This window comes from Pinus tabuliformis, chromosome 6 (genome assembly GCF_031772625.1).
Source record: "Pinus tabuliformis cultivar Carrire ecotype Pingquan chromosome 6, CPIR1, whole genome shotgun sequence".
Lineage (NCBI taxonomy): Eukaryota > Viridiplantae > Streptophyta > Pinopsida > Pinales > Pinaceae > Pinus > Pinus tabuliformis.
The window spans coordinates 233,751,824-233,778,833 of record NC_142292.1 but is presented as its reverse complement, the minus strand read 5'-3'; the positions used below and the strand labels follow the sequence as shown (position 1 = coordinate 233,778,833).

The following is a 27,010-nucleotide window of genomic DNA, read 5'->3' as shown; positions in this document are numbered from 1 at the left end:
ATTCTTATAGCCTTGCAAGTGTTAAGTAATTCAGGTATGCTTATAAAATGAAAAGAAGAAGTAACCACATTCCTAAGTTCCTTTTACAATATATCAATTTACAAGATATGAGTTGCAAAAAGATGATATTGTCTCTAAATTTATATATCTTGGATATATCAAAGAGACAAAGTGTACACTTGCAATTAAATTTTCCATCCAACTATAAAATGGCCTAGCTAAATAATAAGAACAACACTAATAAAACGATGTAAATGTATTAATTCAATATTTAGTGCTTAACACTCTTAAAGGGGAATTCATTTTCTTTCCAAACCTAGAAATATGATTTTTTATACTTATTCTTGAGACCAAAATATGCTTTTCATCTTTCATTAATCCTTTTCAAAATGTTTTAGTTGCAATTGAGCATATGGTTAGGATCTAAACCAAGATATTTTTATAATTTAAACTCTTTGGACTTGTTATTTTCAAACAAAAATTAGTCTATGCGATCATTTTGGATATGATTATGACATTTGTTAACATATTGGCGTTAGAAATCATGTCTCTAAAAATTCCTAGTTGTTTCTCAAGGTCAATGGGGCATCTCTCTCCCCGTCTCTCTCTCGCGCGCACATGGAAAGCCTTATGGATAAACAATTTGGCATTTACCTACATTTGATAATGGCAATTATTTCTCTAAATAATTAAATTCACACATAACTTTTTCCATGTCATTATTTATTTGAGACCAATTCCTTAACATAAATGGTATATGAAATGCCTATTACTACATGCGAAAATGGTGTATGAAACACCTATTACTATATGCAAAATGATTTTCAATACCATTTTGTTCTGTTCAAAACTTGTGTTGCTACATTGAAATAAAATAAATTGCTATATATTTTTCATCTATTCTAATATTATATGCAATTTTACAAAGGTATCATAGCATGGTCCTTCCATATCTAAAATCAAGTTTCTTCTTCACATCTAATTACTTTTTAGTTACTTTTCAATTAAACTTTAGGTAAACATAATTTTTGTTGGTTGATATAACTAAAAACAATATTTTTAATGTTAAAATTGATAATATCATTCTTATTTTCACTTTTATCTTCTCTTTATTTTTTGAGATTTTATTTTGAAACCTTTATAACTCATATATATTTACAGCTAACATAACAAGGTAGAAGTATTCTTCAATTTTATTTTAAAATATCATTTTCTATTACGTGTTTGACAGTCAAACTTGATAAAAGTGTATTATTAAGAATTTTATATTGGAGTCAATTATCAAATTATATCGTGAGGTCGGTATAAAATGTTAATTCTCATTCCACGTTTTCCAACAATGCTCAATTGAAAAAAAAAAAAAAAAAAAATTAGAAATTAGAAAATAACATGAAATGTAGCGTAAAAGAAATACACATCAAAATTAAAGCAACGTGATTTTCGATGGTCTTAATGTTGTATACGTTTGTTTTAAAGTGTATGGAAAATAACGCGCTCACCTGTTACTGTGTTGCAAGCGTTTGATTTCTTGTTTCATCCATATCACTTTCTTTTGCCACATCTGCAATCCGTTCAAAACTTGTAAGGTATAGTATCATCCAGAGTCAATTGAACTTTTATAATAAAACCGCAACATAGAAAATTTGATGACATCAGTGTTTATGCAAGTAATAGAAGTTGTAATTAGCCTCTTTAGGATAGCTGAATATATATTTTAGTTAAATTTACGTGGATTCTATGATTCTTCATGTAATTTTGGAATTCATGGAGTTGGAAAATAAAATCTTCCATGGTTTGAAATTCCAAGATATTATTTGTAAAAAATTATAACCTTTGGTTATATAATTTATGATAGTTATTAATTTATAAATAAAATAAAATTAATTTATGAATAAAAATTGTTAAATTTTAAATAGATAAAATGAAAAAAATTATTTTCATGTTAAAAACTATCTTCTCAATATTTTTAAAAGAATATGTTATCTAATCGCGATATTTTTAAAAGAATATTTGTTATGTAATCAAATCGCATAAATTTTCAATTTTAAAATTTGAGACAAATTAAACCTTAAATATTTTATCTAAAACTATGAAGTTTATATTAAATGTTTTAAAATTTAAATAAAAATAATAAAAAACAGGAACACAACTTTTTCTTTCTTTATTTTGAGAATTTATATATTATGTGTAAGTTTTATTGTGATAGGAAAATTTACATAATATTAGTAAATTCACCTGTATTTAAAATTTAAAATTTGTATGCGATCTCGAATGTTGGAAAATACTATAAGAACAATAATATTAATTAATAAAAAAAATTTGATAGCAAAAAAATATTTCTTTTACTAGTGTTTTGGTTAAATGGAGAAATTTGATTTTCCACATCAACATGATGACTTAGATTGCATTTAGCTAGAGTGACGTGACTTTGGCTCCTAGTTAAGTCATTAAATTTGAGTTTGTAGGCTACAAGTAGAGTTGTGCATGAGTTGATTGCTAAGCTCTAGCAATCTAGTTGAACTATTATTAATTGAATTCGGTTAATTGAGATCTAGTCATCACTTGAGTCAATATAACGTCAGTTGAGTAGTTATCATTGTTTTCAACTCAACCATATATGAGTTAACTAGTCAATAAGCTAAAACTAGACCCAGTCATGCATGTAATTTGAATCTCCTAGCTAAGTGGATGGAAAAGGCACATTTGTACTTATAATTATATATTGTTGAGTGTATAGTGCTTTTGCAGTGAGCACGTGATCAACTTCACTTTCATTTGCGCAAGGGAATAGGGAATTTCGCTACTTTTTAGGAGCTTAATTCCTCCAAGATTGCGGAAGGAAATATGAGGTTGGATGAGGCTTGAATTGGCTAAGTGTTGGTCAAAGGAGGTCAGGATGTAGGAGAACAATTTTACAGTGTAGGGTGTGCTTTAGAGTTGAAGCAAGATATTATAATTGTTTCTCTTTCACATCTGAATTAATGCAAAGTTGTGGAGGGTTTTTTCCTAGTTGGGCTCTCCTCTAAAATCATTGTGTTCATTGTGTTTTGATGGTCACATGTTCCTGTATGTGTTTCTATCATGTGTTTTCCTTTCTAAATAATAGTAGAAGATATTTTTATCTGTTGATTTCATTTCGATTTCAATAGCAATGGAAAATTTCTTGCAATTTCTACATGGTATGAGAGCCTCGGAAGACTACATAGAATCCTTGTTCCAAATCTTCTCTCAGAGAAATTTTGATGTGCAAATTTTTTTGTGAACATTCTCTTTAGTGCAAGGAAAATGACTTTCAATGGATTGAGGTTGGAGTATGCATTGAAGGCCACCTCAAATTTTTGTGCTAGAGGAAAGATAGGAAGGAGGTTGTACTGGATGATAATGGAGTGTGGGAATATACAAAACTTGATATTCCAAAACCAAGAACATTAAATTCACAAGCACATACTAGATGGAAGAAAGATACAACAAAATCCAGGAGGATTATTTTCAAGGGTGTCAGAGATCATGTGGTTTCGAAATTGCATGGAAAGGAGAATACTTTTGTATTGTGGAAAGCTCTCAGAAATCTATGCCACAGAAGAAGCGATGTTAGGAAATTGGGATTGAGACATAAAGTCAGGAGAATTTGAATGCAAAAAAATGAAACCATTCCACAATACCTATCCAAATTCATTGAGGTTCGCGATGAACATGGAGGGGTAAGATAAAATGTTCCATCATACGAACTTCTGAGATTAGCACTCCTTGGTCTTCTGAAATCCTAGCACAACGATTAGGATTCAATTAATGGAAGAGAAAATCTACCAAATTGGGAGAGACATTGGTCTTATTTGGTACAGGAGGAGATGAAAAGAAACACTAGAGATGGTATCACATCCATTACAAATGAGGAAGAACATTGTGCTCTAGTTGGCAAAGGAAAGAAGGCCAAAGGCAAGAAGGCCCAAGGCAAGGTAGAATCCAGCAAGAACAATGGCAAGAAGAAGGAACTCAACAAAATAAAATGTTCTCAATTCCATGAATATGGACACTATGCAAACAAGTGTCCGCACAACAAATCCAACAAGGATCTTGCTGTTGGAAATAATACTGAGAGGGGGGGGCGTGAATCAGTATTATCAGATTAATCAAACTTTTAAATACCCAAAAACATATACGCTACTTCAGTTAAGTGAACCAGCGTGTACACGCTACTGTGATGAAGTAAAACAGCGTATAAGCAGAAAACTCTCAATTTAGCTGGCTTATTCTTCAATTAAGTGCATCAGGACATTATTCATCATATTAACAGTAAGCATGTGCAGTATAACAGAACAGATAAAAAGCCACACATATGAACACCAAGATATAAGGTGGAAACCCAATGTGGGTGAAAACCACCTGCTGCAAGTTGTCTCTATCTTTCTTAATATGAAACTTCAGTTTACAATCTTTTGTACTGGTGCAGCCTTATACCAGTACGCAGGCTACAACCTGCAGAAGGCTTCAACCTTCTCTCGTTCTCCAAACTTCCTTGGAAGGGAGCTCCAACCCCCTTTGCTTTTGTACTAGCCAAGATACTAGTATGTAGGTGCTGACCTACAATCTTTCTTCTTCCAGGTATCACTTTTCATACATTTTCAGACTTGGATATTCCTGAAGCACAACATTACAATCTGAAGACCACAATTCATTCAATTTTCACAACAGATCATTGAAGTACAAAACAACCCAACTTTGAATCACTGAACCACTGAACCCTGTCAATCACCAGTTACCAGAACACAGAGCAGACTACAGAACTCTGTAATAACAGTCAGACCCCACTGTAAACCCAAATCAAGCTTCAAAAGATATACGCTACTTTAATGAGCAAAAACCGCGTATACACGCGCTTTTACCGAAGCCAACCTGCGTACAGATCTAAAAATAAACTTTTCTAAATTTGCAGCTGTACCAGATATTAGTTGGACTCAGAACGTAACATTGCGACAATATGCAGATCTAGAAATACGCATAATCAACCATATCATGATAGTGCATTTCAAACCATTTGATCCCGATCTCTCCTTAGATCTAGTTCTCCATCAACCGATGAGATCTCTCCTTAGCTCAGATCAACCAACTCAGAACCTGCATATCAGATCTCTTTCTCTCTTAGATATTCATGCCTTGTCGAAAGATGATCTTTGCCTAGTGATCTTCTTCTCCTTATATAGCCTTAGGCCTTTCTCAATACCAAGAGCCAAAACCATAGTAACACAATACCATCAACTTTAAAACTAGGGATCGACACGCCCGTCGAGACATAATGGTCCGAAATCATAGGCACAACTTCCAAGGTCTAACCACCATGAACCAAAGGAACCTTTCCACATACACGCGCTTTTTATGAATCGAACTTGCGGGTACACGCGACTTGGGCTTAACAAAACAGCGTGTATGAGCTTTCTTGCCATGCTGTACTGAGATCTGTCTTCTGATTAAGTTGTCATCACCTGTACTAACCTTTGAGCACCTGTACCATCCACTGAGTGAGTTGCCATCAAGGACAACACTTGAACCATAATGCCAACAATCTCCCCCTTTGGACTTGATGGCAACAACACCAAATCACTCTCCCCCTTTGACATCAAGGGCAAAGGGTGGACCAAGATATTCTCTTCCTTTGCTGAATCATTCCTCTGTCCATACTCCCCCTGAGTACCTGCTGAAATCTCTGAATAAACTCCCCCTTTGTATATGCCAAGGTGTACCAATCTGTCCATGCTCCCTCGGAGTACATGCTGAATCTCTGTGCTGCTGAAGTGTGCCGTTCATGCTCTTCCTGACTGTAGGCAAGATCTGCAAAAGATGTTCTTCAAGAAGAACATGACTCTATACATCATAAAAGACCTTCCTATCACCAAAGACTCATACATACATCCATCTCTCAACTAAGTGAGGATATTCAAAAAAAATGACTCATCCACCCAACCAAGTGGGGATACATCAATATAGACTCATCCACCTAACCATGATAATACATGAACATTTCATCATTCATCCCAGGCATAGTGGGGAAACCAACAAAGGCCGTTACATGACCTTGACACCATAAAAGAGACAAGAGAGATACATGACATAGAGATAACAGATCTAGACCAAGACTTAGAAAAGACATCAGCAGCATCTGATAATCATCTTTTTAGATCAGCAACTTCTTTCTGAGCTCCTTCTTAAACCAATCAACCAAAACATCTGAATGCCAACAATGCTTTATGAGACTTTGGAGCTGCTCCCCCTGAACCTGTGCCTGTTGCACTCCCTGAAACTGAGCCTGAAAACTTCTGACATTCCTATTGCTGTTCAGAACTTCAGAGTTTTCCTTTGCTGTTCAGAACTTCATATACGCGTTTTATCCTGTATAAAACAGCGTATGTACGCGGATATACTTTCTGCAACAAGCGTCCAACATATACGCGACTTACTCACCATAAATCCGCGTGTATACGCACATATCCCTTCCGTAACATGCGTATACCAACTTTTCTGTAGAACAAACAAATTTCAACAACAGGATGAAGCATCAACTACTCCCAGTTTTTGTCTGAGATATTCAAAAGTTTCCCTGGGCAGTGGTTTTGTGAGAATATCAGCAACTTGCTCCTTAGAAGGAACATACTCCAATTTGACCTTCTACTCAAGCACTTGTTCCCGAAGAAAATGGTACTTGATTGGTATGTGCTTGGTCTTTGAGTGCATGACTGGATTCTTTGAAATGCTGATTGCACTTGTATTATCACATAAGATAGAGACAGGTGGAGTGCAAGTGATTTGAAAGTCCTGCAAGGTCTGCATCATCCAAAGAAGTTGTGTGCAACAAGATGCTGCAGCCACATATTCTGCTTCAGCTGTAGATAAGGCAATCGAACTTTGCTTTTTGCTGAACCAAGACACTAATCTGGAACCCATGAAGAAAGCACCTCCACTTGTGCTTTTCCTATCATCCACACTTCCAGCCCAATCTGCATCTGTGTAAGCATGAAGAGTGAGATCTGTATTTCTAGGATACCATAAGCCATAGTTTTGGGTCCCTTGAAGATATTTGAAGATTCTTTTGACTGCCTGAAGATGGGTTTCCTTTGGGTTGGCTTGAAATCTTCCAACCATCCCTACTGCATGAGTAATATCTGGTCGAGTACCTGCCAAATAAAGCAAACTCCCAATCATGGATCTATAAGTGGGTTGGTGAACTGCTGCTGATTCATCATTTGCACTGAGGCTGCATCCTGTAACCATGGGTGTACATACTGGTTTTGATTCTTCCATGCCATACTTCTTCAAGATCTGCTTGAGGTATTTGGTTTGAGACAAGAAGATACCTCCTTCATTTTGTTGGATTTGCAATCCAAGAAAATATGTCAATTCTCCAAGAAGTGACATTTCGAACTCTTTCTGCATAACCAAGGCAAAGTTTTGACTCATAGTTTCTTCATTGCTGCCAAAAATAATATCATCTACATAAACAACAAGAATTAGCAATTTGTTATTTTCAACTTTTATATAGAGATTGCTATCTGCTGATCCTTTTGAAAAGCCTTGTTGGTGAAGATATTTGTCCAACCGATAGTACCAAGCCCTTGGGGCTTGTTTGAGCCCATAGAGAGCCTTTTTCAATCTGCATACAAGGTTTGGATCATTCCCAAGAATGAACCCATCTGGCTGTTCAATATATACTTCTTCTTCTAAGTCTCCATTCAGGAAGGCTGATTTCACGTCCATTTGAAATACCTTGAAGTTTTGAAAGCTTGAGAGAGCAAGGAACATTCGGATGGCCTCTAGTCTTGCCACAGGAGCAAAGGTCTCTTCAAAATCTATTCCTTCTTGCTGTGCATACCCTTTACAAACAAGTCTGGCCTTGTTTCTAATTACTTCTCCATTTTCATTTAACTTATTCTTGAAGACCCATTTTGTTCCTATTACATTCTTATCTTTTGGTCTAGGAACTAATTCCCAAGTGTTGTTCCTTTCGATTTGCTCAAGTTCTTCATCCATTGCTTTGACCCAACATTCATCTTTGCATGCTTCTTTCACATTTTGTGGTTCAATGGAGGAGAGTAGAGCCAAGTAGCTTGAAGCTTCTGCAAGTGTCCTTCTTGTTTGTACTCCTGCTTCTTTCTGCCCCACAATCTGAGTTTCTGGATGATTCTTTTGGACATATCTGGATGGAGTCTTCTCTTCTATTCTTGTCTGCTCCTCTGGTTCTTCTTGAGATTCTTCTTCTTCTTGAGGTTCTTTTTCTTCATCATTTCTCCTTTGAGAGTAACCTTCATCTTCTTCATGATGAACTTGCCTAGGAATATATCCCTTCTCATCAACCACTATATCAATACTGTCAACAATTCTGCCAAGTCTTTTATTGTAGCACTTGTATGCTTTGCTATGTGGAGAATAACCAAGAAGGATGCCCTCATCTGCTCTAGGTTCAAGTTTGCCAAGTTGCTCTTCAGTGTTCTTAATATAACATTTGCTCCCAAAGATTTTGAAATGCTTCACGGAAGGAGTTTTACCACTCCAAAGCTCATGAGGTGTTTGAGTGCTGTTTACTCGGACATTTGTTTTGTTAAGAATGATAACAGCAGCATGTGCGGCTTCTCCCCAGAAGGTTGCAGGAGTACCTGATTCATCGAGCATAGCACGAGCCATTTGTTGGATAGTTCTGTTCATTCTTTCCACAACCCCATTTTGCTGAGGAGTTCTAGCTGTAGAGAATTCTCTTCTTATCCCATGTTCATCACAGAAATCAAAAAATTCATTTGATGTGAACTCCCCACCTCTGTCAGATCTGAGGCACTTGATTTTGTGTCCTGATTCATTTTCGGCCAATGCTTTGAAGGATTTGAATTTTTCGAATGCTTCATCTTTGTGCTTCATAAGCCCTAACCAAACAAACCTTGAGAAATCATCAATGAATAATATCAGATATTCTTCTCCTCGAGGTGACCTTTTCCTAAATGGACCACATACATCTGTATGGACTAGCTCAAGAGGCAAGCTAGCTGATCCTTCCTTCTCTGGAAAGTTAGTTCTGGTCTGCTTTCCAAACTGACAAGATTTGCATATGGTGTTGTCTGGAATTTTAATATCTGGAAGATCGCGAACTGCCTGATATTTGCATGCTTTCCTGATTTGTGAAAAGCTTAGATGTCCCAACCTTCGATGCCATAACCAGTGCTCTTCATCCTTGCTAAGATAGCATTGTTGTTGTTCTTCTTCAAATATGTACAGATTATTTGGAGTTCTTTTGCCTTTGAGAATTGTTTCACCTGTATCAAGATCACGAACAAGACATCCATTCGATCTGAAAATAACCTCTGTTTTTTGATCACACATCTGGCTGACACTTAGAAGATTATGTTTCAATCCATCAACATACAAAACATTTCCAGCCTTGACTTTTTCTTTTAAAGGAGCAATACCTTTTCCTTTTATAGTTGCAGGAGTATCATTTCCAAAAGAGACTTTCTTTCCCTTTTCTAAAGTAGAATAAGATTCAAGTTTTTCTTTATCACCTGTCATATGTTTCGAACATCCACTGTCAATGTACCATAGATTTTCTTGTCCTTCTGCATAAAATGCTATCCCACATCTTTCTGTTTGAGGTTCCTTTATTCTCCATGTTTTGGTGCTTGTGGCTTGTTCCTTTTTCTCCTGAAACCTGCTCCTGCATTCAGAGTCTTTATGACCAAAATTATTGCAAATAGAACATTCAACTTCATTTTCAAGCACCGAAAAGTTGTTATAGGTCCCTTTTGTAATCCCTGTCATACTTCTTTGTTTTTGAGCTTCCCTAGTCATGATAGTTTTATATGCAACACATTGAGCTGCTCTGTGACCAAAGTTGTGGCAAGAAAAGCATTGTCCATTGAAGAAGCTTCTGCGGTTATTGAATCTACCAGCCAACTGATTGTAATTTCTATTTTCATCTATTCTTGAGCCAAACTGAGAAGATTTTACCTGTGGTTGGTTGTAGCTTTTGTTCATCCTTAAGGAGGATTGTCCCTGGTAGTTTCTGTTTGTAACTCGTCCCTGCTTTACCTGATTATCTTCATTGTTCTTCCGCTCATTTCCTCTTGCTGCATCAAGATAACTTTTTGAGGTGGATGCTTGAGAGGTTTCTCCATTATAGCCCAAACCTGTTTTGTTTAGAGGAGACCGCTGCACACTAATAATCTCATCCAAGGTTTCAGATCCTTTGACAAATTTAAGATTAATAGTTTTTGTTTTTCTCAATTTCTTTTCTGAGACCAACAATTTCACCTTCTAGTTTTTCAAGATGTTTTTCCTTTTCATCAATCTGAAATTGCAAAGTATCAATAATCACATTCCTTTCTTCTATGCTTCTCTTGAGTCTAGTGATTTCATTATAGAGATTATCCACATCTATAGCATCCTCATAATCATCATCTTCAAATGCCATTAACAGCTTATATTTATTACCTTGTTCATCTTCATCACTGTTTGATAAGCCATCACTATCTTCATGTGTGTAGTAGCTTTTCCTATTTGCACTTTGTTTCTTGTTCCATCTAGCAGGTTCTTTTCCTTTTTCCTTATAAGGACATTTTGTAGCATAATGACCTACTTTCCCACAAGCAAAACATTTGAAAGGTAGCTTACCTCTGAACCTTCCAGAACCCCTTTGAAGATTTCTGACAAAATTTGATTCTTCTTCCTCTTCTTCTGGAACTTGTCTTGCTTCATAGTAATCTTCTTTTCCTGATGCCTTAAAAGCAGCTTCCCTTCTGTCAGATGGACCTCCCTTTCTCATTTCATAAGCGGTTAGAATTCCATGTAGCTGAGACATAGTGAGAACACGGAGATTTTCTTTTTCTTCTATTGCAGATACTTTAGATTCAAACTTGGGAGATAAAGATCTTAGAACCTTTTGAACAACTATAGTTTCTTTTACTTCTTCACCCAAATTTTTCATACAATTAACAATCTCATCTACCCGGAGAAAATAATTAGCCACACTTTCATCATTATACATCCTGAGAGTCTCATATTGAATCCTGAGTGTTTGAAGTTTAGCTTCCTTTACCTGTTCATCTCCTTCATAGCTAGTGATCATTTTGTCCCATATTTCTTTTGCTGATTTGAAGTGCATGACCTTCATGAATTCTGTTTGAGATATACTTCCTAATAGGGTAGCGACTGCTTTTGCATTTGTTTCATATGCCCTTTTCTCATCTGGATCTGTAGGAGTAGCTGAAGGAAAAACATAGCCTTTTTCTACAATGTCCCAAACTTCTGTACCAAGAGATTGAAGATATGCAGTAACTCTTACCTTCCAATAATTGAAATTTGTTCCATCAAAAACCGGTGGCCTGATTGATGCTTCTTTCTCGTAGTTGCTCATGATGAATGATCTTCCTTCAAGCGATCAAGCTTCTCTGAAGGACCTGCTCTGATACCAATTGTTGGAAATAATACTGAGAGGGGGGGGGTGAATCAGTATTATCAGATTAATCAAACTTTTAAATACCCAAAAACATATACGCTACTTCAGTTAAGTGAACCAGCGTGTACACGCTACTGTGATGAAGTAAAACAGCGTATAAGCAGAAAACTCTCAATTTAGCTGGCTTATTCTTCAATTAAGTGCATCAGGACATTATTCATCATATTAACAGTAAGCATGTGCAGTATAACAGAACAGATAAAAAGCCACACATATGAACACCAAGATATAAGGTGGAAACCCAATGTGGGTGAAAACCACCTGCTGCAAGTTGTCTCTATCTTTCTTAATATGAAACTTCAGTTTACAATCTTTTGTACTGGTGCAGCCTTATACCAGTACGCAGGCTACAACCTGCAGAAGGCTTCAACCTTCTCTCGTTCTCCAAACTTCCTTGGAAGGGAGCTCCAACCCCCTTTGCTTTTGTACTAGCCAAGATACTAGTATGTAGGTGCTGACCTACAATCTTTCTTCTTCCAGGTATCACTTTTCATACATTTTCAGACTTGGATATTCCTGAAGCACAACATTACAATCTGAAGACCACAATTCATTCAATTTTCACAACAGATCATTGAAGTACAAAACAACCCAACTTTGAATCACTGAACCACTGAACCCTGTCAATCACCAGTTACCAGAACACAGAGCAGACTACAGAACTCTGTAATAACAGTCAGACCCCACTGTAAACCCAAATCAAGCTTCAAAAGATATACGCTACTTTAATGAGCAAAAACCGCGTATACACGCGCTTTTACCGAAGCCAACCTGCGTACAGATCTAAAAATAAACTTTTCTAAATTTGCAGCTGTACCAGATATTAGTTGGACTCAGAACGTAACATTGCGACAATATGCAGATCTAGAAATACGCATAATCAACCATATCATGATAGTGCATTTCAAACCATTTGATCCCGATCTCTCCTTAGATCTAGTTCTCCATCAACCGATGAGATCTCTCCTTAGCTCAGATCAACCAACTCAGAACCTGCATATCAGATCTCTTTCTCTCTTAGATATTCATGCCTTGTCGAAAGATGATCTTTGCCTAGTGATCTTCTTCTCCTTATATAGCCTTAGGCCTTTCTCAATACCAAGAGCCAAAACCATAGTAACACAATACCATCAACTTTAAAACTAGGGATCGACACGCCCGTCGAGACATAATGGTCCGAAATCATAGGCACAACTTCCAAGGTCTAACCACCATGAACCAAAGGAACCTTTCCACATACACGCGCTTTTTATGAATCGAACTTGCGGGTACACGCGACTTGGGCTTAACAAAACAGCGTGTATGAGCTTTCTTGCCATGCTGTACTGAGATCTGTCTTCTGATTAAGTTGTCATCACCTGTACTAACCTTTGAGCACCTGTACCATCCACTGAGTGAGTTGCCATCAAGGACAACACTTGAACCATAATGCCAACACTTGCAACAACAACAACAGGAGATACTCTTGCATTACAATTCGTGTTGGATTTCGCCATAGTTTCTTTCATGGAAAGCACAATAAGAGGGAATGTGTGGTGCCTATATTCTTGTGCCTCAAATGATATGACAGGAAGTAAGGAGTTCTTTAGAAACCTATAGGAGAAGGACTTACAATTACACATAGAGCTTGGAATTTATGGAATGTATATTATCAGAGGGACAAGAACTATCACCTTTAGGAGGGAGCAAGGATCCCATATCAACGTAAAGGATGTAATGTATGTGCCTAGTCTGAAGAATAATTTAGTTTCTATAGTTACACTTGAAAAACGTGGATATGATGTGATCTTTAGTAAGGGGAAAGCTTTTTTGAAACATATCTTATTCTCCTTATAGAAGTGGGTCTTTCCCCCATGGAAAACCTATCTATGACTAGGCTTCTGTTGTACAAGCACAAACTCAATAACATAGGAGACCATAGACTTCCTAAGCTAGCTTTAAATTCTAGCCGAAACCACCTAAGGCTCAAACGAGGTTGGTATAAAGCCATGAGAGCCTAGCTAAACCATTGTGAGATTGATGAGAATGTTGCATTGAAAAACAGTCATAACATTAAAAATATTGTTACTTCTAAGTTCAAAGAAAAAATGTGGTGTGAGAAAGATTTAGCAGCTAAAAGAAAATTAAGATATTATAAGGAGGTCATCAACCCCACCCTAGAAGATCAAAAGTATCTCTCTATTTTAACTAGCTCAAAGAAGAAAATTAATATAGCCAAGATTAGAACAAACTCTCATGACCTCCATAGTGGAATGGGTCATTGGGCAGTTCCTAAAACACCATGGATGGAAAGGCTCTACCATCTTTGTGAGAATACGAACGTCGAGGATGAAAATCACTCCCTCTTAGAGTGCCCAACATACAAGCACATTAGATCTCAGTTTCAAAATATTTGTTGCAATACTAACCTTCCTAGCCTTTTAAGTTGTCAAAATTACAGTGAGCTCAGGAGGCTTCTCTCCAAGCTTTTTGAGCATAGGAATAAAATCTTAAATCAAACTAAATAATTCGTTTCTTCAGGTCCGAGTGAACAAAGTTTGGTCTCAGTGGATATTAACCATCATTATCATAATCATAGATAAACAATTTTAAAATAAAAAATAAAATAGCAACCCCACCTTAGAAGATCAAAAGTATCTCTCTGTTTTAATTAGCTCAAAGAATAAAATTCATATAGCCAAGATTAGAATGAACTCTCATGAGCTCCATAGTGAAATGGGTCATTGGGCAGTTCATAAAACACCATGGATGGAAAGGATCGGCCATCTCTATGAGAAGATGAATATCGAGTATGAATATCACTTTCTCTTAGAGTGCCCCATGTACAACCACATTAGATATCATTTTCATAATCTTTGTTCCAATACTGACCTTCCTAGGCTTTTACGATGTCAAAATTATAGTGAGCTTGGGAGGCTTTTCTCCAAGCTTTTTGAACATAGGAATAAAATCTTAAATCAAACTAAATAATTTGTTTGTTTAGGTCCAATATACGGAAGTTTGGTCTTAGTGGACGTTAACCATCATCATCACCATCATGAACAATTTTAAAATAAAAAATAAAATAATTCATCTATAAAAAGAACTAATTTTTTTAAATAATAAAAATAATTCCAACATACATAATTAGAAAAATAAAATAATTCATCTATAAAAGAACTAATTTTCTAAAATAATAAAAATAATTCCAACCAACATAATAATCGAGTAGAATTAGCTCTAATATGGGAAATGCAATAGAGATTCAAGCATCTCTACTTAGCAGAACAGTCAATTTGAAAGATCTATGTATATGATTCATCTATAAAAGAACTAATTTTTTAGCAGCTAAAAGAAAATTAAGATATTATAAGGAGGTCATCAGCCCCACCCTAGAAGATAAGTGTCTCTCTATTTTAACTAGCTCAAAGAAGAAAATTAATATAGCCAAGATTAGAATGAACTCTCATGAGCTCCATTGTGAAACAGGTTGTTGGGAAGTTCCTAAAACACCATGGATGGAAAGGATCTACCATCTCTATGAGAATATGAACATCGGGGATGAAAATCACTTTCTCTTAGACTACCCCATGTACAACCACATTAGATCTCAATTTCATAATCTTTGTTGCAATACTAACCTTCCTAGCCATTTACGATGTCAAAATTATAGTGAGCTCGGGAGCCTCATCTCTAAGATTTTTGAGCATAGGAATAAAATCTTAAATTAAACTAAATAATTAATTTCTTTAGGTCTCAGTAGATTTCAACCATCGTCATCATCATCATGAAAATTTTTAAAATCAAAAATAAAATAATTCATCTATAAAAGAACTATTTTTTTAAAATAATAAAAATAATTCCAACATACATAATTTTAAAAATAAAATAATTCATCTATAAAAGAACTAATTTTCTAAAATAATAAAAATAATTCCAACCTACATAATCATCGAGTAGAATTAGCTCTAATATGGGAAATGCAGTAGAGATTTTAGAATCTCTACTTAGTAGAACAATCAATCTAAAAGATCTTTGTATATGTATGTTACAGATCCATTTGGGCACATCACTCCCATCATTCAGATCAGTACCATTACGGCTCGTCAAACCCTAATACAGTAGCTACATGCCCTATACAAGTAACCATTTTGAATGCCTCCATCCCTGAGAGTTTCTTGGCCTGAAACCCTCTAGAAATGCCTCCTCGAGGGACCAGCACAGCCTTGGATATGAGTAAATGCGCTTCAGTGTAGGTAGCTGTTATAGAAATTTTTGGGCACTGTAACCCCAATCATATATGTCCCTAAACCAAGGTCTCCTAAGTCCCTAAAAGTGTTGTTTCATGCCATAAAGGAACAAGGTCAGCTGATTACATCATCTCCTAGAAGTTCTCCACAAAAAACTGCTCAAAACTCGTCAAAACTGGACCATATAGGTTGCTCAGTGCTAAGGGTGCGATGCATCCCACCTGCCCAGTGTAAAAGGTGTGATGCATACTGGAAAACCCTTCTGTAGTGTGTGATGGGCAAGAATGGACAAATGGCAGAGACAGTTTGCGAGGTGGATGATCATGGAATCTTCCAAGAGTTTCTCCTATAACACTTGCCTCTCTGAATTTGTCCAGGGATGAGTAAGAGATCATCAATATCCAAGTGAAATCAAGAACTATCAGAGAGAAGACACTAATCAAAATCTCAGAAGCTGACTCACCTCCCTGCAATCGTCTATATATGGATCCCTCATCCCAGAGATCCAAAGGCTGGAATTTTGTATCTTGTAAGGAAGTGCTGTTGGTTTCTTGGTGGAATATCATAGTGTTGGGTGATCTAAGATTTTCATGAGGTGAAGAAGGGCTTTCATGCTAGGAGGATGACGCTGGGTCAGATCAATGGGTTGTAATCCTCTCTTCTAATATTTATATCAATAAAGCTATTCAAGTTTTCCTCCAAATTCTTGTATGGCTAATAGTATATGCATTTTTGTGGTCAATATATATCTGGTCCTATATTTTTTATGATTGTAGATCTCTGCACTTTGAAGGTATTATGTTTCTTTTACTTTACAGGTACTCTTTGAAGCTGAGTGGTTAAGGGAGAAGCGGTAAAGACTTGTCGGTGAGGAGAAGGAAAAAGTAAAGAACCAAGAACAAGATCGAGGTTGGTATTCTTTGATCCTCTCCTATCTACTTCTCATAAGGGAAAGTGAAAATAACTTTAATCTATTTGTTTATAAGATAACTACTCGTCTTAGTGGGACTAGAAGCTCTGCATAGACACTAGATTTCCCAATAACAAAATGGAGACTCTGCTGGGGAGCGAATAGATTGTTTGCTTGTCTATACTTATTTGTTTTATAAACTTACAGATGGAGCCTGAAGTCAAGCCAGCTAGCCTTCGAACTGCATTTTCTATGCAAGTGCAAAGTAGATAAATGCTGCTTCGGTCTATCTCCAGGTTTTGCTTATAAACTGAACAATCGATTTGCAAACATCCTAATTGCCCTAGTGGTGGCTCTAGTAACCTCATTGGATCAACCCCTGTGATTTCTATTTACTAACTGTCATTAGCTTGAACTAAATCCCTGAACTAAGTTGCAAACTGTGACCAAGAACCAAGTTGAAGTCTCATCCCTAGACCATCGCACCTTCTCCTCTTCAGAATCTGGATGCGTCGCTCCTCCCATGTGTAGTAAGTGTGCTGCATTGCACTTTCCCTGTGTTGCAGGTGTGCTGATAAGATAATACCTCCTCTACTTCCAGATTTTGGTTTCTTTGTTCACTCAGCTTTATTTAGGAGTTTTGCTGTCTGTGATCAGTATACCACTGTGGAAACTCCCTTCCTTTTCATGATTCGGCCTCCATAGTACAAACAATTGTGAATGTTTTTATGTGTTGTGTGCCATTTACAGTTCTATTTTGAAAAACATTAGCGTAATCAAACCGTCATCTTTTGGTTTGGAAGTGTCGCAAGTATCGTTTTCAGTCAAAGAAAAGAATTCTATTGTTCTTGATGGTCGATTATATGGTTACTATTGTATTTTATTTGAATTAGTAGTTTTTCAAGTGTTGAAAGCAATTTTCAATTCAAAGTCGCAAAGTGTCGTCATTATCTCCCTTTCATTTTTGAAGAGAAATTTGTTAGTACTGTTGCTTTGAAAAGATAATTCAGATTTATACTTAGCATTCTTCTTGTCATTCACACATTAAGAAGGCCGAAAACAAATACATGCATGTGCATTTGCATTTAGACTGCTTGTCAGTTTGATTTAGGACAGTGCATCTAGTGTGTGCTCTCTGCTCTATGTTGAAAGAATATCACTTCTCTTTCCTTAGTAGCTAGGATTTTCATTGCAAAAAGAATATTAAACAATTGTTTATCATCTTAGACTACATTTTAGGAATTATATATCTACATCACGCGGTGAACCTGAAAGGCAAATTTCTTAAGCAAGATCAACTGTAAAATAAATTCAATGAACATAAAAATGCTTTGGAATCTAACACACAACATTTAGAGGTCTAGGCTATAGACGTATTCCGGCGTCGTAAAGCCTGGTAACTATCACTTTCATTACTGGTTGGGTGATTCCTCCTCTTTGAGACGACAAGTGCTAGTACGGACTTGTGCTCCCACGTACCGTTGAGTATATACTGGGAGACCACAATAGGCTATATCCTTTATCCTTAGGAAGCCAAGTCTGTTTCCCTATCGGTTGCAAATCACTGAAGACAACATTCTAGAAGATTGACACTCGTACCGTAAAAAGTATTCTACAGTTTTGTGATTGGTTTGGTAATCCCCTTGTCTAGGTTTCCAGAGTAGTCTCTTTCATTCCTTTTCAGACTCCTTAAAGGAAAAGGTCCATTTGAGCATTTGTCACTTCAAGCTCATTAAAAATCGAAGGCAACTAGAGTCATCTTTTGTTTTTTCTCGACTCTTAAAAATTGAAAAAACAAGTTGTGTCAAAGCGTCTAAAATTCATTTAATTTGGAGTCATTTTCCCGTTTATTTTGAGTTGATCAAGTAATCTACAATCGTGGAAGAAAGTTAATTAAAACCCCGTCGTTCATGGAGGTTTACGAGTCAAACGTCTTTGACTATGGAAATGAAACTATTCCGGACAAAGCGAACTTGTTTAACCGGATCGAAGTCCCCTGGTTTGGTCGGAACACGTACTCCGACATCCTCAGAGACTCCGGTTACTCCAAACATTTTCGGTATCCCTGCCTCTACAGAAGAAATTCTGCAGCCACAAAAGGACATTACAACTAATCCTAGTATGACGGTGAACACTTCTATTCCTGAACCGGCTCCATCTACAGCTAATTCAGAAGGTATTGTTCCCTGAACGTCTGTCGCTGTAGAACCTATATCTTCTTTAGCACCAGAAATATTTTACGAACCTGACGGTCTACCTCTTCCTCCTCGATTTATTGCCATAAAAGAGATTGTGGAGGATCCTCCATCTAGTGCTCCATCGCAATTCGGAGCTAGGATCACCCTATATCCTTGTTCATCAGAAGTTAGTCTCCTGCAATCAGAATTTGCTGAAGAATTGCTAAGGAATCTTTTAGATAGACTAAATATGTCTGAACAACCATCGACATCTAGGACTATGTCGTCTAACATAGCAGCAGCAGAACTTCCTGCTGCTACTCCGATAATGTTCACCAGCATACCATCTTTCCCAACTAGCTCTCAATCACTGGATGGAGTCCATCCAGGGGCTGTTTCAACAGTATGGTCTGTTCCCGTTTGTTCGTCCGGAATAGTATCTGGAATCTCTTATGTTGAGTCTCAGCAAATTGATCCTTCGCAGTGTCAATTTGGGAAATTTGGTCCGTAAAGGAAAATCATTCCTTTGAGCACTGGATTACCGACGTATGGAGGGCAGTAACCCTTTCATTGTCTCCTTTGGGAGAGCAACCATATGAGAGTTCACAACAGAATTCAGGTTATGCTGGAATTACATCTAGCGGTTGGGTGCCAATCTTGCCTCAACAACCAAGAGTTGTATACTCGATGCAACAAAGTTTACCTGTGTCAAATATCCCCAGTATGCCAGCTATTGTGATGGTGTCGCAAGTACAAGCGTTGCCTATTGGATGCCAACCTCAAGTTTCTCAGGTCGTAATACAACAACCTCTTGTCCCTGTGACACAACCGCAATCACCAACTAGTGGAATGACCCAGGTTCAAATGGGGACCATTACCCCTCATCTTGGTCAAACAGTCAGTACTGGACAACAACTCATGGCTTCACAGCCATGGCGGGTACAATAACAACAACCGCAATTCCAATAAGCTTATCGAGGATATGAGAAACAAGTCTTTGCAAGTAATGGGTAACCGTATATTCAAAACGGTCAACATCAATCATATCATAATGGTCATGCCCATCAACCTTACGAAAGTTACTAACATCAAATTCATTATGCTGGTATGCAAAGACCAACTGCTCAAGTGATCCCATCCTATCCTAGGTATCCTTCGTTGAACCTGAATCAATAGTTTCCTTTCGTGGCGACTTTAGAGTTACCAGATTTAAATCGGCTAGCGAACGATCCAATTGCTTATGCCCCTTGGTCGCCAGCGATTCCGCGTAAACTTCCGTCAGATATTCCTAAATTTAATGGAAATCCGGGTGAAGACCCGTCGAATCATGTGATGGAATTTCATCTGTGGTGTTCATCCAACACTCTCAAGGATGATTCGATCAGGCTTCGCATTTTTCGGGGGACGTTAACTGGTCTTGCAGCAAAATGGTATATCGATTTGCCTAGAGCTTTGTTTGATAACTTCACCCTAGCCACAACCTTTTTAACCCATTTTCAGTTACCTATAAGGTATGAAACGGGAACAGAGCTTCTTACCAATTTCAAAAAAACGACGGCCACTCACATATCCGATCATATTCATGAGTGGTGATGTCGTCATAAAATGGTAAAAACATATGTTCCTGATGAGCTCTTAGCTGAATGGCTTATTAAGTCATTATTAGCTTCTATCACAGAAGATGTGGCAAAGGGAGGAGTCATCACTAAAGAGCAATTAATTGCTCGTGCGTAATATCTAGACCTGATCTATACTCATTTTGGCATGCCCTATGACAAAATCCTCGATGCTCCTAGACCGTAATTTTCTGTTCCTCCTCCTCCTAAATCAAACAAAGACTCTCATGCCAGAAATGGTGTGATAGGCATGACTATCGCAAAAACCGTAAAGGCTACATCAAAGAAGGCTCGTACGGTTTCAAGTCAAAATGTAAATGAGGAACTTCTTGCCTCAGAGGTAAATTCCGTGTCGACTGAAAAAGTAAAAGAACTGAACCAACTAAGAGGCAAGAAGAACAATAAAGGGAAGAAGAAAAAGCAAGATGATTCATCTCCTAAAAAATCTTCTACAAACCCTTCTGGGCAAAGGAAACCTCCTTCGGGGTGTCAGATATGTGATGAGGATCATCATACAAGAGATTGTCCACATAAAGTTGAGATTAAGAAATTCTTTAAGAGTTCAAAAACTTCAGTGGTATTGACTGATCCGTTTCCAAACCCAGGAACCAATCTGGTTGCTAGTCATAATGCTTCCTGATCCCAAGTGCTCATGTTTTCCATTTCGAAATAGCAAAATGATGCTTTGATATCGAAAAGGAATAAAGATTACGAGAATCCACAGCTATCAAACAACAAGGCTACTGATCAACCTAGTAGTTCGACAACAACTTCGACCGAAGTTGTGCCACCCATCATTCCTGAGCTAACGATAAAGCCGCCAAAGGGAGTAGTACACAAATCGACATTTAATCCTCGTGCCAGAGTAGCACATAATTATAATATCGTAGATGATGTGGCCCAATCGTCGTCTGCTATGTCGACACTTGAGGTACTGCAAAATAGCCCCTCCCAAAAGTAGGCTCTATTATCAGCAATAGGTGGGATTGACCCAGCGGATTCCAATCTTGTGGCCTTTAATCATAAAGGATATGACCCTCGGTTACCAGCTCAACTCGCTTTCCTTATTGAAGTGAAAGCCCTCAACAAAACTGTTCATTGAACAATTATTGATGAGGGGGTATCTACATGTATTATGTCGATGATTTGCTAGAAAAATTTAGGCTCTCCACCCTTGTCACAATCATCAACAACATTAAAAGCATTTGATGGATGAACGTATACTCCATATGGGATACTAAGTAACTTGCAAGTACAACTTGGGGGAAAAACAGTAGAGATTGATGTTGAAGTTATTGACGGAAACCTCGATTACAAAATCCTACTGGGAAGGCCCAGAATATACGCTATGGCCGTTGTTGTGTCGACATATTTCAGAAAGATTTCATTTCCTTTCCAATGAAGAATTACAATCTTTGACCAACAAACCTTTCTCCCCAACAGTTCGCAAGTTACGGGAAGCATTCCAATGATCCACAGAAGCTCTCATTCCCTTCAACATATCAGAGTAGGCCTCCTAAAAGACCCTGCCTTTGTTATATACCTAGGGGGGATAATATGGGGTACAAAGGGAGGTACCCAAGGTAATAATGTAATAATGAGATGGGCCATAGCAATAAATAAGGTGGTTAACCCATATCATGTAAGGGACCACAAGTAGTTAGTAATAATGTAATGGGCCCATGGTAGTAGTTTGATGGTATGAGGGAACCATGGTAATGATCCATGGTATTGTATGTATGAGGCCTATATAGAGGCTAGACACCCCACATGGAGAGATGTCAAGGAATTGTGTCAAGGATTATTGTATGAACAAGCATATGGCTTGTGGAGTGTTCTCTTCCTTAAGGAGTGAATGTATGGTGTTGCCCTACCTTAAGGGTTTGATCAATAAATAATCATTTCATATTATTTCTGGGTTTATTTGCATTATCTTATATTTTCATATCAGATCTATCTTATTTCCGGGTTAGATCTATAACAAGTGGTATCAGAGCTATAACAAGTGGTATCAGAGCACTTTCTTGGGTTAGATATATAACAACCTTAATGGGTACTTTTGCCCTACCGCCTCCAAGTAATTTGGCGGAAGTGGCCACAATGGAAACCTGCAATATGAAACCTTCTATATATAAAAGATTCAGAAGATTCTCGAATATTTAGTCAGCATGGATCATCGCCATTTTAGAAATATTTTAGCAATCAATTTTCTTCACCTGGGGGACAAACCCAAATCAACACTCATCGAGTGTTTGGATAGATAGGTCTACGGAATATGGCACCTCTTCAGATCCTTGGTCGCATGTACATTCTACAGATGAAGGAATCATTTGGTCAAAGATGATAGGAGAGGCACCATGGGAAGATTACCACCATCGTTCCCATCTTCTAAATTGCCATGAAGATTATTCCAGTGACCTTAATCATCCTTCATTCTTTGATTTTCTATCAAATACTGTAAATATGGTGGATTCTGAGGATGGTTATTATCTTGTGTCAACCCCGTTAAAAAATGAAACAAGGAGTCATGAGGATAGTTCTTTTACTGTGTCAACCTCATTAAAAAATGAAAGAAATCCCTTTCCAAATCGAATCTTTGATTACAATCCCGTAAAATCCAAGTCAAGTCTTTCAAAGATCTCGAAGGTAAACCTTCATTCCAACCACCGCATTGAATTCAATGAAGCTTGGGGGGCATGCACCTCGATTTGAATTATTATGCTGCGGGCATGCAAACTTATCACGAGCATTGTTACCGCAGGGTTCAATCTCGTTAAAAAATAAACCCGCCATGAGTAGTTTTACTCGAAGTGCAATCTCGTTAAAAAATAAACCTAGCAATGGGCAATGTTTCCGCTAAGTTCAAGCTCGTTAAAAAATAAACCTCACCACGAGCAATGTTTCCGCAAAGTTCAAGCTCGTTAAAAAATAAAGCTCGTCACGAGCAGTTTTTATTTGAAGTTCAAGCTCGTTAAAAATTAAACCTAAGAAATGAGCAAATGTTTCCCCCAGAGTTTAAGCTCATTAAAAAATGAACCAATCTCCGGTAAATAACCATTGTGAATGCATTATCATCAGCTCCTAAGCCTTGGTCGTGTCCTCATCATCACCTCCACTCTGTTTTAGCCGATCATTCACCTCCATTTGATTGTTTACCCCTTTTGAGGAACAGTTGCGAAGAGTGATCTTGTTAGCCATCCTTGTGACACTGCCGTTATTGGAAAATAACAAAACTTACCTGGAATCAACTGCTACCTGAAATTATCACTCATTCCTCAAATAATGAGTCTCCTTTAAGCTCCTTTCGTCTGACTCGTAAAATATGAAAAGATTGTTGAGCAGTTGGCCTCTCTAGCTCGTTAAAGCTACCGGCAGTGCTATCCCTCCTCTAGATTTTTAATCCTTTTGGACCTGAGGGATTATTACACAAAAAGATTGAGCGCTTGTCTTGTTCGGCTCGTTAAAACTATCAAAAATTCACCCCTTTCATATTATTTTATACTTTTTCAGACTTAAGGGATTATATGACGAAAAAGGATTATTGGAGTTTCCTTTATGTTCCTTTTCATACTCTCTAAAATTGAAAAGGACCGAGTTATCTTTGTCGTTAAACTCGTTAAAACCAATAGCGACAAACTTGTCCTTATAGACAACAATGAGTTTCACTATTGCTAGGCTCGTTAAAATATAGTGACGGGTTTACCCGAAGGGAAAATTATAGAACAAGCATATGTTATCCTCCTCAAGCTTGATAAAAATAAAGAGGTACTGGTCAGCAATGACCGGGGAAAAATTGGGAACAAAACTTGAAGAAACTTTATTGGTAGCAAAGTCACTCTTGAACATGACACTTTCACTCCACGTTTGAGTCGGGTTGGGTTATTCCATTCACCGGTCATATTACCATTGGTCCACCATACCATCCATCTTTGGGGTTAATGCTACCAATCCATTTCAAGTGTCGTTGATATGTTCAAGAGAAGTCGATCAGAGAATTCACCAACCCATCTTGTGTCTCATTCGCTGCAATACCTTTACGCTTCTTTCTTTCATGACCGCTACCCTGAACCCTGTATCATCTGATCATTTTCACCTCCAAAAGTCATTTGCTCCGTTCCATGTCATAGATGTGGGATTCATTAAGGCCCTCCTACGACGGGTCACTTCTTGTCAACATCAGCTCATTATCCAAGAAGTTGACCTAGGAACAACCCTTTCAGCACTTTGAAGCTTGCATGCCTCAATGGCAAGTTTCTCACTTTCGACGACAAGTTTACATCAATGGCCTTCGACTGAGAGATTTTGCATGGTATTCGACATCAAGTCCCATTTTCACACCACGCGAATTGTACTGTTGTACCTTGAGGGTCATCATCATTATCAGTGATTCCTCTCGCGCCTGTTAACAACTTACATCATTGGCTGGTAATCAGGCGATGTCTTTCCATGTTCGACTCCAGAACATTTTTCACATGGATCGACTTGTACTTTGGGCAAAGATTGGATGACTTTGAAGACCCCAGATCTAGTTTCATCAATCTGGACTGCGATATATTCAGGAAAATAAAGACATCAAATGTACATCATTGCTGCACAGACGATCATCCGAATCAAAGGATGATGGCTCTATCAAAATCATCAGTCTGCCACACAGACGGTTGTTTGTCCCATGTACATGAAAATGAATTTATAAAGCTGAGCATGCGAATGCTCGCCTCAGCTAGATCATTGAAAATATTATGAAGATAATGTATTGTATTGTATCTTATTACAGGTCGCCTTCCGGTTCGAAAGACCTTGGTTCCTCATGATAAAGCATTTCACCCAACATCAAAAGATTAACGACCTCATGCTTTATGGGGCAACTGTTATAGACATTTTTGGGCGCTACAACCCCAATCATATATGTCCATAAACCAAGGGCTCCTAAGTCCCTAAAAGTGTTGTTTCATACCCTAAAGGAACAAGGTCAACCGATTACATCATCTCCTAGAAGTTCTCCACAGAATACTGCTCAGAACTGGTCAAAACTGGACCATACAGGTTTCTCAGTGCTAAGGGTGTGATGCATCCCACCTTCCCAGTGTAAAAGGTGTGATGCATACTGGAAATACCTTCTATAGGGTGTGATGGGCGAGAATGGACAAATGGAACAGACAGTTTGCGAGGTGGATGATCATGGAATCTTTCAAAAACTTCTCCTGTGACACTTTCCTCTCTAAATTCGCCCAAGGATGAGTAAGAGATCATCAATCTCCAAGTGGAATCAAGAACTATCAGAGAGAAGACACTAATCAAAATATCAGAAGTTGACTCACCTCCCTGCAATCATCTATATATGGATCCCTCATCCCAGAGATCCAGAGGCTGGAATTTTGTATCTTGTAAGGAAGTGCTATTGGTTTCTTGGTGGAATATCATAGTGCCGGGTGATCTAAGCTTTTCATGAGGTGAAGAAGGGATTTCATGCTGGGAGGATGATGCTGGGTCAGATCAATGGGTTGTAATCCTCTCTTTTAATCTTTATATCAATAAAGATATTGAAGTTTTCCTCCACATTCTTGTATGTCTGATAGTATATGCATTTGTGTGGTCAATATATATCTAGTCCGGTATTGTTTATGATTGTAGATCTCTACACTTCGAAGGTATTATGTTGCTTTGACTTTATAGGTACTCTTTGAAGCGGAGTGGTCAAGGGAGAAGTGGTAAAGACCTATCGAGGAGGAGAAGGAACAAGCAAAGAACCAAGCGCAAGATCGAGGTTGGTATTCTTTGATCCTCTCCTATCTACTTCTCATAAGGGAAAGCTAAAATAACTTTAATCTATTTGTTTCTAAGATAGCTACCTGTCTTAGTGGGACTAGCAGCTCTTCATAGACACTAGATTTCTCGATAACAATATGCCCATGTCAGGGTGCTCTGCAGAGCACCTAGGCCCACTTTGACATGCACTGGGCGAGATTGAGTGAAATTCACATAGGGTTTTGGGAATATTCTTATCCTTTCGCATCATCTAGAAGATTCTCACACTTATCATCTCCAATGAGCTCGAAATTGGATAGGGAATGAGTTAGATAACCTCCTACCCTATCATCCCTTCCTCCATGGAAACTAACTCTAAGTTTGGAAGGCCATTCAATACCCTCATTTGTGACAAAACTCCTCCACTTACCTATAATTTAAGCACTCATCTAAGTGATCAGGGGCTTGACTTTGAGAATTTGTAAGGATATATTGTTGAAGTGAGAATTGAGATTGTAGGTGAGTAGTGATATGCTGTTGGAGTGTTGTGCTATTGACGTGATGCTGGTTAGAACCCAAGCTGGAAGAGTGAAAATGGATCAGACTTCATGGTGTAATTCTCCCTTCTACTTAATAAAGTTGTTTACACCTTTTTCCATATGCTTATATTGATATATGATGTTTATATGCATGAATGTATCTAATTCCATTTACTTGTATTTGATAGATATCTTGCTTTGATTGGTTTTCTGTCTTTTGTTTATGCTTGCAAGCACCTTTTGAGTGAGTTAAGTTCAAGAAGGAGCGATGGGAGTCAAACAAAGGAGACAAAAGGGAAGTGAAAG

At 37.6% G+C, this 27,010-nt stretch overlaps 1 protein-coding gene across 1 annotated transcript in view; it reads right to left on the bottom strand.

Moving 5' to 3' along the window:
* Positions 1-27,010, bottom strand: part of LOC149258269 (MADS-box transcription factor 23-like) — a 430,233-nt gene that overhangs the window by 201,940 nt on the left and 201,283 nt on the right. The window contains exon 3 of the mRNA XM_089371136.1: positions 1,500-1,561. Within this exon, the coding sequence (XP_089227262.1) occupies positions 1,500-1,561 (62 nt within the window). The remainder of the gene's footprint in view (positions 1-1,499; positions 1,562-27,010) is intronic.